The sequence below is a fragment of the Panthera leo genome, chromosome B1 (assembly GCF_018350215.1).
Source record: "Panthera leo isolate Ple1 chromosome B1, P.leo_Ple1_pat1.1, whole genome shotgun sequence".
NCBI lineage: Eukaryota > Metazoa > Chordata > Mammalia > Carnivora > Felidae > Panthera > Panthera leo.
Window position 1 is genome coordinate 50,549,727 of NC_056682.1, and position 13,436 is coordinate 50,563,162.

Below are 13,436 nucleotides of genomic sequence, written 5' to 3' on the forward strand. Positions count from 1 at the left end.
CTAACAGAATTATTGAAGAGACTGAAGTTTAAGAAGAGTATTAATTTTAAGACAGTACAACCTTACTATAAAGAAGGAATGGATTAATAAAAAAACTCAAGGGAGATGTTTCAATCATCCAGGCAAGGGATGAAAGTGGCCTTCATTAGGTAAGTGGAAGTAAGAACGAAGAAGGTGGATGAAGTCAAAAGATACGTATTATTTGAGTGTTTATTACCAGAAATTATTTGATGTTAAGAGGCTCACATTTAGAAGGTTACACAGAGAAGCAAAAAAATCTCTTGATAAGAAATGGTTCTCCACTGACCACTTACCAAATGAGTAACCACTCAACCCACCCGGAGAGAAGAATGACAGAAGAGCACTCATATGTATGCCCCACCAAATCACCTAGGGTACTCATTTTCTCTGACGCTCAGATGTGGTAAATATCAAGAGCATAACACAATTATAATGCAAATACAATGCAAAAACCCTTTTAAAAGAAACTGCAAATCTGATAAAGGCTGAGCAATTTTATGAGTTCAATGATAGCTATGTTGGAGAATACTAGAATCATACGAAGTCGAACAAGGATCAGGGAGAGTTAGACTAATTTAGAATTAAAGAAGGACAGAGCAAAAAGGACATAAACGCTACTTCAAAGGAGACTGATTTATGTATCAATGGATTCTGAGAGGACTTTGGGAAAACTGTTTAAACATCGGAATAAGTTTTGCAAAAATGCCCCACTTGTGATCTTGCTGCAAAAGTTACACATGACAAAGAAGGTCACATGGTTTTCAAGTAAAAAACATGACAAGAAAACTTCATTTTTTTAGCCTAAGAACTGACACACGGATGTTATAATTAAAACCTAATTTTATTGAACAGAAGATAAAGTGAGTTTTCGAAAATATTTAGTTTTGCTCTTCAAGTATTTTCATGAATTTCTATCAACATGTGGTAAAAGTAAAGTGTTTCTCCTTCTAACAAAAAGTAACCTTTGACAGGATGTACACTACATAGCCTAGGCAAGAGAAGATGGGCAGCGAAGTCAGCCCTAATCTTATTTCTGCGACCACTGTCCCACTGTAACATGGGAACATTACCATTTGCTTTCAGAGAAGTAAATGAGATCATGTGTATGAAGCACTTTGCAAAGTAATTGATTCTTCTGGCCTCCAACCTATGGAATGGACACTCAATAATTACACTGGCTATTTTAATTCTGTGAATTAATTTAATAAAAGATATTTCCTAGTGTTTGTTTAAATGGACTGAGGTAGTAACACTGAAACAGGACAATGAATATTATGTCTTTTAAATCAGGCACATCCAGGGAATAATCATGAATTATCAGGAAACGTTTCTGTGGGAAAGTCTGAGGAATAAATGAGTATCTTATCAAAATGTCTCCTGGAAATTAAACACATGAGATTTCAAGGTTAATTACTGATGACCAGCATGATTAATGTTTTGTAATACCCCTTAAATTCAAGACCTATCTACAAGTGTTTTTTAATTATCAAATTTTGTTTGTTTATTCTTTTGTTTTAAATTTCTATTTTTTTTTTTTTTTTTTTTGCATTTTGGCCAATGGAAGTAATCTACCTGATTTTTTACACTGTGGCCAGTTTCACTTAATGAAGCATGCTCAAATGGTGTGCAGAGTTCTAGAAAGTAAAGATGAATACCACTAACCTTTTGAGAGAGTAGAAAATAGAAGAAAACCCAGCTTCCTTTATAAACATGTTATAGACTAAGTCAAAAGTTGTGTCACCTTGGAATAACAAATATTGTTAAAATGTCCATACTACCCAAAGCAGTCTACACATTTAATGCAGTCCCTATCAAAATACTAATAGCGTTTTTCACAGAACTGTAAGAAAAAATCCTAAAATTTGTATGGAACCACAAAAGACCCTGAATAGTCACAGCAATTTTGGAAAACAATTCCAAATTTCAAGTTATATTACAAGGCTGGAGAAATCAAAATGTAATGGTACTGGCACAAAAACAGACATATAGATCAATGAGGCGGAACAGAAAACCCAAAAATAAACCCACAATTACATGGTCAATTTATCTTCGACAAAGCAGGAAAGAATATCCAATGGGAAAAAGAAAGTCTCTTCAAAAAAGGGTGTCAGCTACATTTGAATGAATGTACTGAGTGGTCCAGAATGAAACTGGACCACTTATCTTACACCACCCACAAAAATAAATTCAAAATGGATTAAAAACACCTTTAATTGAGGTGAAACCATAAAAAATCCTAGAAGAGGGGCACCGGGGTGGCTCAGTCGGTTAAGAGTCTGACTTCAGCTCAGGTCATGATATCATGGTTTGTGGGTTTGAACCCCAAATTGGGCTCTGTGCTGACAGCTTGGAGCCTGGAGCCTGCTTCAGATTCTATGTATCCCTCTGTCTCTCTGCCCCTCCCCCGCTCTCTCTCTCTCTCAAAAATAAATAAACGTTAAAAAAATTTAAAACAAAATCCTAGAAGAGAGCACAGAAATGTCTGTGACATTGGCTATAGCAACATTTGTCTAGATATATCTCCGGAGGCAAGGGAAATAAAAGCAAAAATAAACTATTAGGACTACTTCAAAATAAAAAGCTTCTGCACAGTGAAGGAAACAGTAAATGAAACTGAATGGCAACCTACTGAATGAAAGAAGATTATTTGCAAATGACTTACGTGATAAAGAGTTAGTATCCAAAATATACAAAGAATTTACGCAAATCAACACCAAAAAAATAAATAATGAACAATCCAATTAGAAAATGGGCAGAAGACATGAACAGACATTTCTCCAAAGAAGACATCCAGATGGCCAACAGACACATGAAAAGTGCTCAACATCACTCATCATCAGGGAAATGCAAATTAAAATTACTTCATACCTCTCAGAATGGCTAAAATAAAAAACACACAAAAATAATAAGTGCTGGAGAGGATGTGGAAAAAAAGGAACCCTCTTGCACTGTTCGTGGAAAGTAAAATGGTGCAGAAACTCTGGAAAAAGTATGGAGGTTCCTCAAAAAGTTAAAAATAGAAGTACCCTAAAATCTAGTAATCCCACTGCTGGGTATGTACCCAAACAATACAAAAATACTAATGTAAAAGGATACATGCACCCCAGTGTTTATAGCAGTACTTTTTACAATAGCCAAATTACAAAAGCAGCCCAAGTGTCCATCAACTGATGAATCGATAAAGAAGTGGTATATACACACAATGGAATATTATTCAGCCATGAAAAGGAATGAAATCTTGCCATTTGCAATGACATGGATAGAGCTACAGAGAATAATACTAAGCAAAAATAAGTCAGTCAGGGAAAGACAAATACTGCATGATCTCACTCATATGTGGAATTTAAGAAACAAAACAAACAAGCAAAGGGAACAACAAAAGAGAGAGAGGGAGACAAACCAAGAAGCTGACTCGTAACTATAAAGAACAAACTGATGGTTACAGGGGTGGGGAGGTGAATTATGGTATGGGGATTAGGAGGTGCACTTGTCGTGATGAGCACTGGGTGATGTATGGAATTGTTGAATCACTATATTGTACACCTGAAACTAATGTAACATTGTATGTTAACTACACTGGAATTAAAATAAAAAATAAAATAAAATTTTAAAACAGCCAAAAAAAGGAGTTGTGTCCTATACTAAGTGTTATATTCTCAACCCCTAGCACAGTGAGCAATAGGTGTTCAATAAAGTCTTGATCAGTGACAGAATAACCTATCACAAAACTAAACAGAGCTCATAAAATTATTTCTTTATTTTAAAAAAATAGAAAAAAAAGTATTAGGTAAAATATTTTGTTCTAGGTTGGTAACTCTATACAGAGTTAAACTGTCACTGGATTTTCAATCCTCTAGCTCCCAGTCCCATAGCCAATTCACCACGACACCTCCAAGAGGACTACAGGGAGGAGCGCCTGCCTAGGTGGCTCAGTCGGTTAAGTGTCTCACTCTTGATTTTGGCTCAAATCATGATCTCATGGTTCCTGAGATTGAGCTCCGTGTCAGGCTCTGCACTGGCAGCATAAAGCCTACTTGGGGTTCTCTCTCTCCATCTCTATGTGCCCCTCCCCTGCTTATTCTCTCTCTCTCTCTCTCTCAAAATAAATAAACTTAAAAAAAAAAAAAAAAGAGAGACTACAGGGAAACTTGAAGACAAGAAGAGACCTGGAAATAGCCTCTCTCTTCACCAAACACCTATTACATGTCCTTACTATCTCTCTTATGGAATCACTGACTCTTTTATAATATTTTGTGTACACATCTTATCTCCCTTACTAGATCCTGAGCTATTATAGAGGGAGGAGGGTCTTACATTTCTTTACATTCTCCTCATAGCACTCCATAGTCTTTTTTCTTTCTCATTTCCATCTATCTTACACATACTAAGTCAATTAACAAATTAATGACTGTGTGCTCTACTCTGTATCCTTAAACAACACCTAAGATGAAAGTAAATTAAAATGATCATGAGTAGTCTTGATGTTAAACAGAAAAACAAGGTCCAAAATGTCAGCCAAACAAAAGGAGTCTGTGAGAAAGACAGAGTAGTCCAGCTGAGTCCATAAGACTGTGGAAATCCTTTCCTATGACTCACTCAGCTATCAGATTAACAGGAGGTCCTTCTGCTACACCCCAAAATCTCAGAGGCAACTGTGTGATTCAGTGTGCCCTAAATCCCATTGCTTCCAGATTCTGATGAATCAGGTGCTTAATCTACTGAAACTATGATTATCATGTAAGAGTTTAAACTTGAACATTATTAGAAGAAATGGTAATTGGGAGGAATTAACAATCTACTCTTCTCTTCCTTTCTACCAACCACTAAGAGTACGCCAGAAAGGATGGGGGTGGGGTGGTGGGGAGCTTACTTTGAGCAGCCAAGTGAGAACTGAGTCACGATATGGAACAAATTTATTCTTGTTTTTGCCAGCACTCTGATCTGCTAGGGCTGAGATAACGAGACCGAGGGTCGTGAGGGACCTGCATGGTGCAACAAACCGGAATAACCATAAAAAACTGAGTATATTAAGTATCATATTTTAGCACAAAACTGAACATCAAGATGCCTTGTACCTGCATTAGAACAGCACTGCCATCAGCATTTTGCTGCTCAGTTGAAAAACCCATGAACTCTAAAAGCTAATATCCTTCTAATACTACTGCAAGCAATTAAATTGCTTAGCTCTATTATTTTTTTTCATTTTTGTAAATAGCAGCATGAGCTGTAAACCTTTAGGTTAAGATAAGATACAAACACCACATATCTTTAAGAAAGGAAGCCACAAACACAATACAATTAATTAAAACTTAGTATAAGGCAAAAACATTTATATATGTGTGTCAGTATATCTATCTATCTATATATATGTCATATATATCTATAAATATATCACACACAATATCATTCATATATATCACCATTCAATAATACAATAACAACATAGCATCTGGATGATGGTCTTTTATGATCTCCAGTAAGTGACTCTCACTGTGTTTCCTTCTGGATTCCTGCCCACAGGAGCTAATAATTTAGCTTGAGGTAGAAAATATAACCATTTAAAGGAATTGGTACACAAAATATTACTTTATAAAACCCTGGCTTCTTGGTATAAATAAGCTTTTCCTTTTAAGGAAAAGCTCAACGTGGCTAGTACACAGGTTGATGTTTGCTCAGACCGTGACACCCAGGCTGAGATGTCTCAACAGCTTTTCCATAGCTTAGACCAGTGGTTCTCCCGTGGAGGGCTACTGTGCCCCAAACAGGGAGCAGCTGGCAATGTCCACAGATATGTTTGGGTTGTTACAACTGGGGGTGGGAGAAGAGAGGTGGCAGGTACTACTGCCATCTAGTGAGTAAGGCCAGGGATGCTGCTAAACATCCTACAACACAAAAGAACAGTCCCTGGGACAAAGAATCACTCCAAATCTCAGTAGGGCTGCTCTTGAGAAACCTCTGACTTGACTGTGCTCTTCAGCCCCATCAGACATCTCAACAAAACATAAAATATGCTTGGGCCCATAAATATCTATGTCTATATAAATATAGATATATATATTTGAAAAAAGTATATATATATGAAAAAATTCTCGATTATTTATTCAATATAGCCTCAATAATTCCAGAACCTTATTCTTTTAATAACCACAGAAGTTCCCCATTTGGCTCTTAAGTCAGTAAAGTAATAAAAGTAAGCTTCTGGAAAACTTACTTGTTGATGTTGCTCCCCTCCTTCAACCTGTCCCCTGCGGCTCCAGTTTTCGTTGCTCGCTCACTGCCAGCTAAGTCAACCAAGCTCAGTTTGCCCACCTTCTCTCCAGATGTCTACAAAGTAAATCAACAAACACTTATAAACAGTTAAAGAATACAGAAAATGCTACATCTCTACCGAATGATTTTATTATCTAAATCCTTTATTAAAACATTCACTGTTATTTCAAAATTATCTTGTGCTCACATAAAACAGTAAGAGAACTGTCCAGTCTAGTAGTAGATAGATACACACAAAATATTCACGGCTTTACTAATTCAGACAAGAGTGAAAGCTGCCTCAGAAAAATAGTGCCCCCAAAATGGGATATTTGAAGGGAGCCCAATAAAATTTTCATATAACAGCACTTGTAAAATATAAATTTTAATGACATAAAGTTGTTTAAAATTTCACAAATATTTACCAATAACCCTGAAGGAAAATATTTGCAATTCTTACTGATGTAAAAAAAAAAAATTAAAATTTTATATAATGGGGTCTCTCAAAAACCCAACACTTGCTTAAGTTTTTCATATTATTTATATATAATTCCCTTACTTCATAGTTTCAAGTATAAACTTACATTTTTTTCTAGTTATTATATATATACACATATATTGATATGTCCTTTATCAAAAATGTTCTGTAATGTAATCACACACATAACACATATTTTATACTTCAGCAGAAATACAAGAAATGTGGGAAAGCAATGCCCAAATCTACAGACTGGATCTTTTTTTTTTTTAATGTTTATTTATTTTTGAGAGGGAGAGAGTCAGAGCAAGAGAAGGGCAGAGAGAGAGGGAGACACAGAATTGGAAGCAGGCTCCAGGCTCTGAGCTGTCAGCACAGAGCCTGATGTGGGGCTCAAACTCACAAACCGTGAGATCATGACCTGAGCCGAAGTCAGATGCTTAACTGACTGAGCCACCCAGGCACCCCCCAGACTGAATTATTTTTTAAAACTTTTCTTTAATATACACATTTATATTTATTTCCATAAATAAACTATGTTGCTAACAAAAGGATATTTGGCTTCCCAAATCAAAAGTACTTTTGGTTTAAAAAAAAAAGTCATCAGTATGTTTTTTGTTTTATGCTGAAAAGGAAACAGAAAACAAAGAACTCTTTGTTGTTACACTAATCTTGCTGTGATGGCAAAAAAAAGAAAAATATGCTTTCAGCAAATGAAAATCTTACCAAAATCTAGCATTTTGCCAGCATGATTATTTTAGCTTCTGGCATTTAAAACTGATTTGCTGGGGTGGGGGGTAAGGCATCATAATAAAATATGCAAATATTCACATAAAAAGTAAGTAGTAAACCAAGAAGTTTCAGTATGGTGGAAGCATATACATTTCTGGCTCTGTTTACTCTTCATAAGCTTCAAAACCAAGTATTCAAAACATTACTCTACAAATCTGATACTTTTATAGTACAATTTCCCCAGTATAGTTTATTCCTTCTAATACTTAGCTGTTTAGCAGAAGAGAACGTTTCAAAAGAATCTCTACTAAATTAGCTAGAGTTAACATTAGCTTCTGCAGTCAGCCACCACCAAAGTTTAAAGCTCAAAAAATTCTGTGGCAGAGACCGTGAACCATCAGCATGTTTAACTTCTGTTCCACGTTCCTTTAGTTGGACAGGATGGGGCTAAAAACTACATTTTTCAGATTCCCTTACAGCCAGGGTTCATGATGTGACTTAGGTTCTGTCAAGCAGATACATGTGCTTCAGATTTGGAAAGGAGAAGTAAAGTAGAGGTCATCCCCCGGACTGTTTTGGCTGTTTTCTGCTGGCAAGCAGGATCACGGAAATATGAGGTTTTCTACAAGTGTCTCAGCTTACATTCTCCAGCTTCCAGATCACTAAGAGGCAGCTTCATTAACTCCTATGGCCTAGATCACAGCTACTGAGCATGCCTGGATCTCACAGCCCTGGTGGTAGCCTCAGAGGTAGTCTCATCCTTGATGGGGGAGATCTGTGTGATTATTCCTAGAGATTTACTCTAGAGCCCACTCCCCCTCAGGTGTTCTAACAACGCTGTAATCACCCAATTCCCTCTGTTAAATCCCTTTCTGTTAATCTACAGTGGCTTCTGTTTCTTGCTGACTCCTAATTCATACCCATGTCTAGCTAGGATTCTAAGTTATATGACACTTGAAGGAATAGAGTAAGATAAATCGTGATCCACTTTTAAAATATTAAATAAACAAACAAACAAACAAAAAGGTCAGGCATCTGAATACCTACCCCAGACTTCACATCATATAAAGTATGGGTAAGGGTGATTTTGAAGACTGCATGGGATCGACTGCTCTCCTCATTCATGTTCGTGGCAGCAACTGTACGAGACTTGTTACCCTCAGACATCAAAGACTCAATATCCTAAGTGGAAACAAGTCATAGATACACATTGCATTGTCAAATAAAACTCTGCTATCCTATGAAATGCATTACAAGTATCACTACTCAGACAACCACATTTGGAGTTTACACATCTACACTTTGTTTTTCAGTGAACATTAAGCCCAACAGAGTAAAATAGCCAATGCTGTCTCTGAAAACTAAAAAAAAAAAAAAAACACATTTATTTTCTGTAGATGCCAAATAAAGTAGCAGCTTTGAGAATTAGGAAAGTTTAGAAGCCACGGGTGGAGACCCACAAGATGGACAAACATACGATGCCACCCCTCATCTAATCTAAACAAAAAATTTAGTTTCTTTAATGACAGAAGCAACAGAAGACAACTGTTAAATTAGATCATATGAATAAGCAACAAACAAAAATGATTCTAAACCCTTCACACAGGCATAGCAGTGCTGCATCACCCATGTTAGTGTGTATTATACCAGACCTGTTTCTGAAAACTGAGACATCAAGAAATGAATGTCTGCACAGATTTACTACTTCATTGCCATTACTGCTAAAAGGAGACAGCAAGATGCACTTGAAAGATCATGGGACGGGATCTTCATTTTTTTAAATGTTACAAGCTCTAAAAATAGTTACTTAACCAAACTGAATTCTAGTTTCATAAATAACAGTACAGAGCTATAATATGATTTACCTTACAAGAATTTTAATGAGGAACAAGAAAGATGGTATGTATGAAAGAGTTGACTAGTTGTCTCCTCTTACCCCATCTCCTTTTCTTTCTAGTAAAGGAACCCAAATTTTAGCTAAGCACCTTGCCGTGGAACTAAGAGACTATATTTCCCAGATGCCCTTGCAGCTCAGTCTGGCCATAGGACTAAGTTTTAGTGAATGAGATGTAAAGTCATCTGGGAATTCTCCTTAAAGGGAGTAGGCATGCTGTCACATCTTGGTTCTAAGAGCTAAGATTTTGAACTATGAGAATAAGGGTATTACTACAGAGCTGGCTCCATGTGGAGAGCTGGAAGGAATCTAGGTCCCTAACAGCATCTTGGAGCCACTATATCAGCCCTCTCACCATTCATTCTTTCATTTATTCATTTAAATATATATTGAAGTCACCTATTAGATGCTAGTGCATTTTGAATACTGAAAATAATGAACAAAATAGATAACAATTCACATTCTTTTTTTTTCTTTTTTTTTTCAACTTTTTTTTTTTATTTATTTTTGGGACAGAGAGAGACAGAGCATGAAGGGGGGAGGGGCAGAGAGAGAGGGAGACACAGAATCGGAAACAGGCTCCAGGCTCCGAGCCATCAGCCCAGAGCCTGACGCGGGGCTCGAACTCACGGACCGCGAGATCGTGACCTGGCTGAAGTCGGACGCTTAACCGACTGCGCCACCCAGGCGCCCCAACAATTCACATTCTAAAGAACTTAAATCCTATTATATTTTCCTGTTACTTGCAGCCAACACAATCCTAACTGACACATATATATAAAAAACTTTGAAAATCATAATTTTCTATTTTGCCATAGCAATGAAAAAGAATAATGTTTAAGGAAAAATTGTATCTGACAAATAAAAAGCCTCAAAGTAGAAACATTAACTATAAAGAAAAGTTTAAGTAAGCACCAAAATGGAAAATTCAACACAAAAAGAAAAATTCAAAATGTTTTAGATCTATTAAATCTGACCATCCTGAGACTTAATGTAAAAGCTTCACCCTATTTAACCTACACTTATTCATTGGCCTCTAATTTGTTGTCTCATGCATAAACTCTGTATTGAGTCCTTTTTTTTCTACAGAGAGAGAGCACATGCACACAAGCGGGGGAAGGCCAGAAAGAGAAGGGGATAGAGGATCTTAAGTGGGCTCTCCACTGACAGGCTGACAGTAGCGAGCCTGATGTGAGGCTCAAACTCATGAACCATGAGATCATGACCTGAGCCAAAGTCAGAAGTTCAACTGGCTGAGCCACCCAGGTGCCCTGAGCCTTTAAATTTTTTAAACAAGCAAAATGTCTCTTGTCACTTTCCAATCTCCTCTGAGCATTCAAAAACATCTTGATCTCTCTCCAGTGTTGTATAATAAGTCCTCAAATAATCATTATTAAAATAACAATACTTACTAACATTAATACCCTAGGTTTCTCAAAGACTTTTCACATGCATTATCTCATTTGATCTCCTCCAGGAAGTCTTCCTAGACTCCACCCTCCCCAGACACCTACATATTCATTTAAGTTAGGTATCCCCCTCCTCCAAACTACTAATCCTAGACAAGAATTTCTCATTGCTCTTAGTCATGTTGTTTCAGAATACTTTTATAATAACATCTACAAGTATCTTGAGGGGATGGACCATCTCATTCATTTTTTATATCCTCAGCACCTAGTACAATGTCTGGCACATGATAGATGTTCATTAGATGTTAACCAAATAAAGTAACTAACACCTACTAAATGAAGTATCACTGACCAAATGACAGAACTGATTAAAGAACAAAAAAAACCAAATGGGCCTACCTCATAATATACTCAAGACAATACAACTAATTTCCATTTTATAACTTGGGACAAAGAGGCTTTTAGTGAGGTAGATGAATCCAAAGTCATACAAGAGTCACGCAATAGGATTAAGTATCACCAGATCAATATTCTGTGACTCTTAATCCGAGGTACATGACATCACAGCATCTCACTCCACCCCCATTTCCCCAACGCGCAAAGCCTGATGGATCCACACAAAGCAGAAGTGTGAAGTTGGAAAATGAAGAGAATAAAAGACCAATGCGTGATGCTCTCAAATTAGAAACAGACTTTGAATTCCAACTACCCAATTCATATATTTTATTTCACTAAATCAATGAAATCATAAGCAACTTCATTATTTTATGTACTGCTAGGGAAGAAAAATGCTGCCATTTATAATTTTAAGATGTAACCATAAAGAATATCACAATTTTAGAGTTCATAAAATATGAAAAAATATGTATCTCACAACAGATGACCAGGTATGCTTGGCAAATGTATATAACCTTCTCTCAAAATTAAACTGTCCTAATAGCCATAAATAGCTTTTCAAGACAGATTTTTGTAAAAAGTAGCTTTTAAGTAATACTACTGTAATTTTTTTTAATTTCATGAAAAATCATCATCACAATTTAAACAAGAAGTAATTTGCTACAGTGACTGTAAGCAGTTTACATAAAGGATGTTATTACCTTGTAGCTTGTGACAGCCAGTTTAGAAAGTCCATCGACATAGGGTCCCAACACACTGTGCTCTCTGACTTTTAACGTTTGACGACTTCTGCTCATTAAAAAGAAAGAATTTTAAAACAATAACATGTTTTTAAAAGGACTCAATCGTCCTCCATAAAAATATACACTGAATTCAATAAAGATCCCAAGTAAAAAGAACCAACTAACTTGATTCAAGAAGAATCTAAACCAAAATTTAAAATCTTGACTGGTAAGAAAAACTTCATAATGTGGTAAAATATCACATCACTCAAAAGGGTACACTGTGGGATGTCTATTTCCTACCACAAAGAATGCAGAGTCAAATAAATACAAACAATCTACTTGTCATTTCACAAAAAGTGGTACAAAGAACAGAACTCAATAAATGTTAACTGTGCAAGAAAGCTCAGACCAATCTCAGTCATGAATAAAAACAAACAAGCCAATACACTGAATTTAATCATGATTTAAAAATGTAACATTAGGCTGATCCCAGGGCTGCTAGGTTGTTTTAACACTGATTCATGCCCATTATCACACTAGACTGATAGACTAAATGGGGAACAAAACACAATCATTTCAATACATGTAGTGAAAAGGATTCAGTATAATTAAATACTTATTCATGATTAAAAAATAAATAAATACCACTTAAAAGAAAGAACTAATAAACCCCGTAAGGGGAATCTGCCAAAACCTAGAACATACAGCATTCTTAATACATCAACCAAAAAACATTAAAAATATTTGTTGATGATTGTATAGTACATGAATTCTCTCTCAAAAAAGCTCCTTAAAAAATATAAACAATACAATGGGGCACCTGAGTGGCTCAGTAAGTTAAGCGTCTGACTTCGGCTCAGGTCATGATCTCACAGTTCATGGGTTCCAGCTCTTCATCAGGCTCTGTGCTCACAGCACACAGCCTGGAGCCTGCTTCGAATTCTGTGTCCCCGCCCCCCTCTGCCCCTCCCCCACCTCTCAAAAATAAACATTAAAAATTTTTTTAAATATAAACATTACAATGAAAAAAAGAATATTTGTTGCTGGTGAGATTACAAGTGATTCTTATTTTATGTACTGATTTTCTAATGATTTGGAATCCTCTAGCACCCTAGGATCAACCACCAAAAATTTCACTTACCACTATAGAACTGTACATGAAGTAAATATAGAACAAATATTTGACTTAATTCTGATCTCAAGATATACTATAACTTTTTCCTTTAATTTTTCTTTTCTTTTAAAGATAATGTGTACTGTATTACCTCCTGAGTATAAAACAACATAATTATATCATTACACACAGTAGATACTGAATTCATAAAATCAGTACTTGATTTAAAAAACTAAGTTCTCTCAGACAGTCTTTGACTGAAAAGGGATCACTTTTAGAGTTTTTAATTCTATTCACTTCAACTCTTCAGAAACATTACAAAAATCCTCAAGAAACTTTCATGGAGGAGACAACAGCAGCTAACTGAGCACTTACTATGTAACTGTTCTAAGACCTCAGATGTATCATCCCAGCCAAT

At 36.0% G+C, this 13,436-nt stretch overlaps 1 protein-coding gene across 3 annotated transcripts in view; it reads right to left on the minus strand.

Annotated features, from left to right (window-relative positions):
• The window catches only part of KIF13B (kinesin family member 13B), a 198,826-nt gene that overhangs the window by 107,040 nt on the left and 78,350 nt on the right, over nucleotides 1–13,436 (minus strand). For all 3 annotated transcript variants that reach the window (XM_042934972.1, XM_042934973.1, XM_042934971.1), the window contains exons 7-10: nucleotides 11,881–11,968; nucleotides 8,528–8,662; nucleotides 6,233–6,345; nucleotides 4,892–5,003 (exon numbers count right to left, since the gene is read on the minus strand). In XM_042934972.1, coding sequence (XP_042790906.1) covers nucleotides 4,892–5,003; nucleotides 6,233–6,345; nucleotides 8,528–8,662; nucleotides 11,881–11,968 — 448 coding nt within the window. The remainder of the gene's footprint in view (nucleotides 1–4,891; nucleotides 5,004–6,232; nucleotides 6,346–8,527; nucleotides 8,663–11,880; nucleotides 11,969–13,436) is intronic.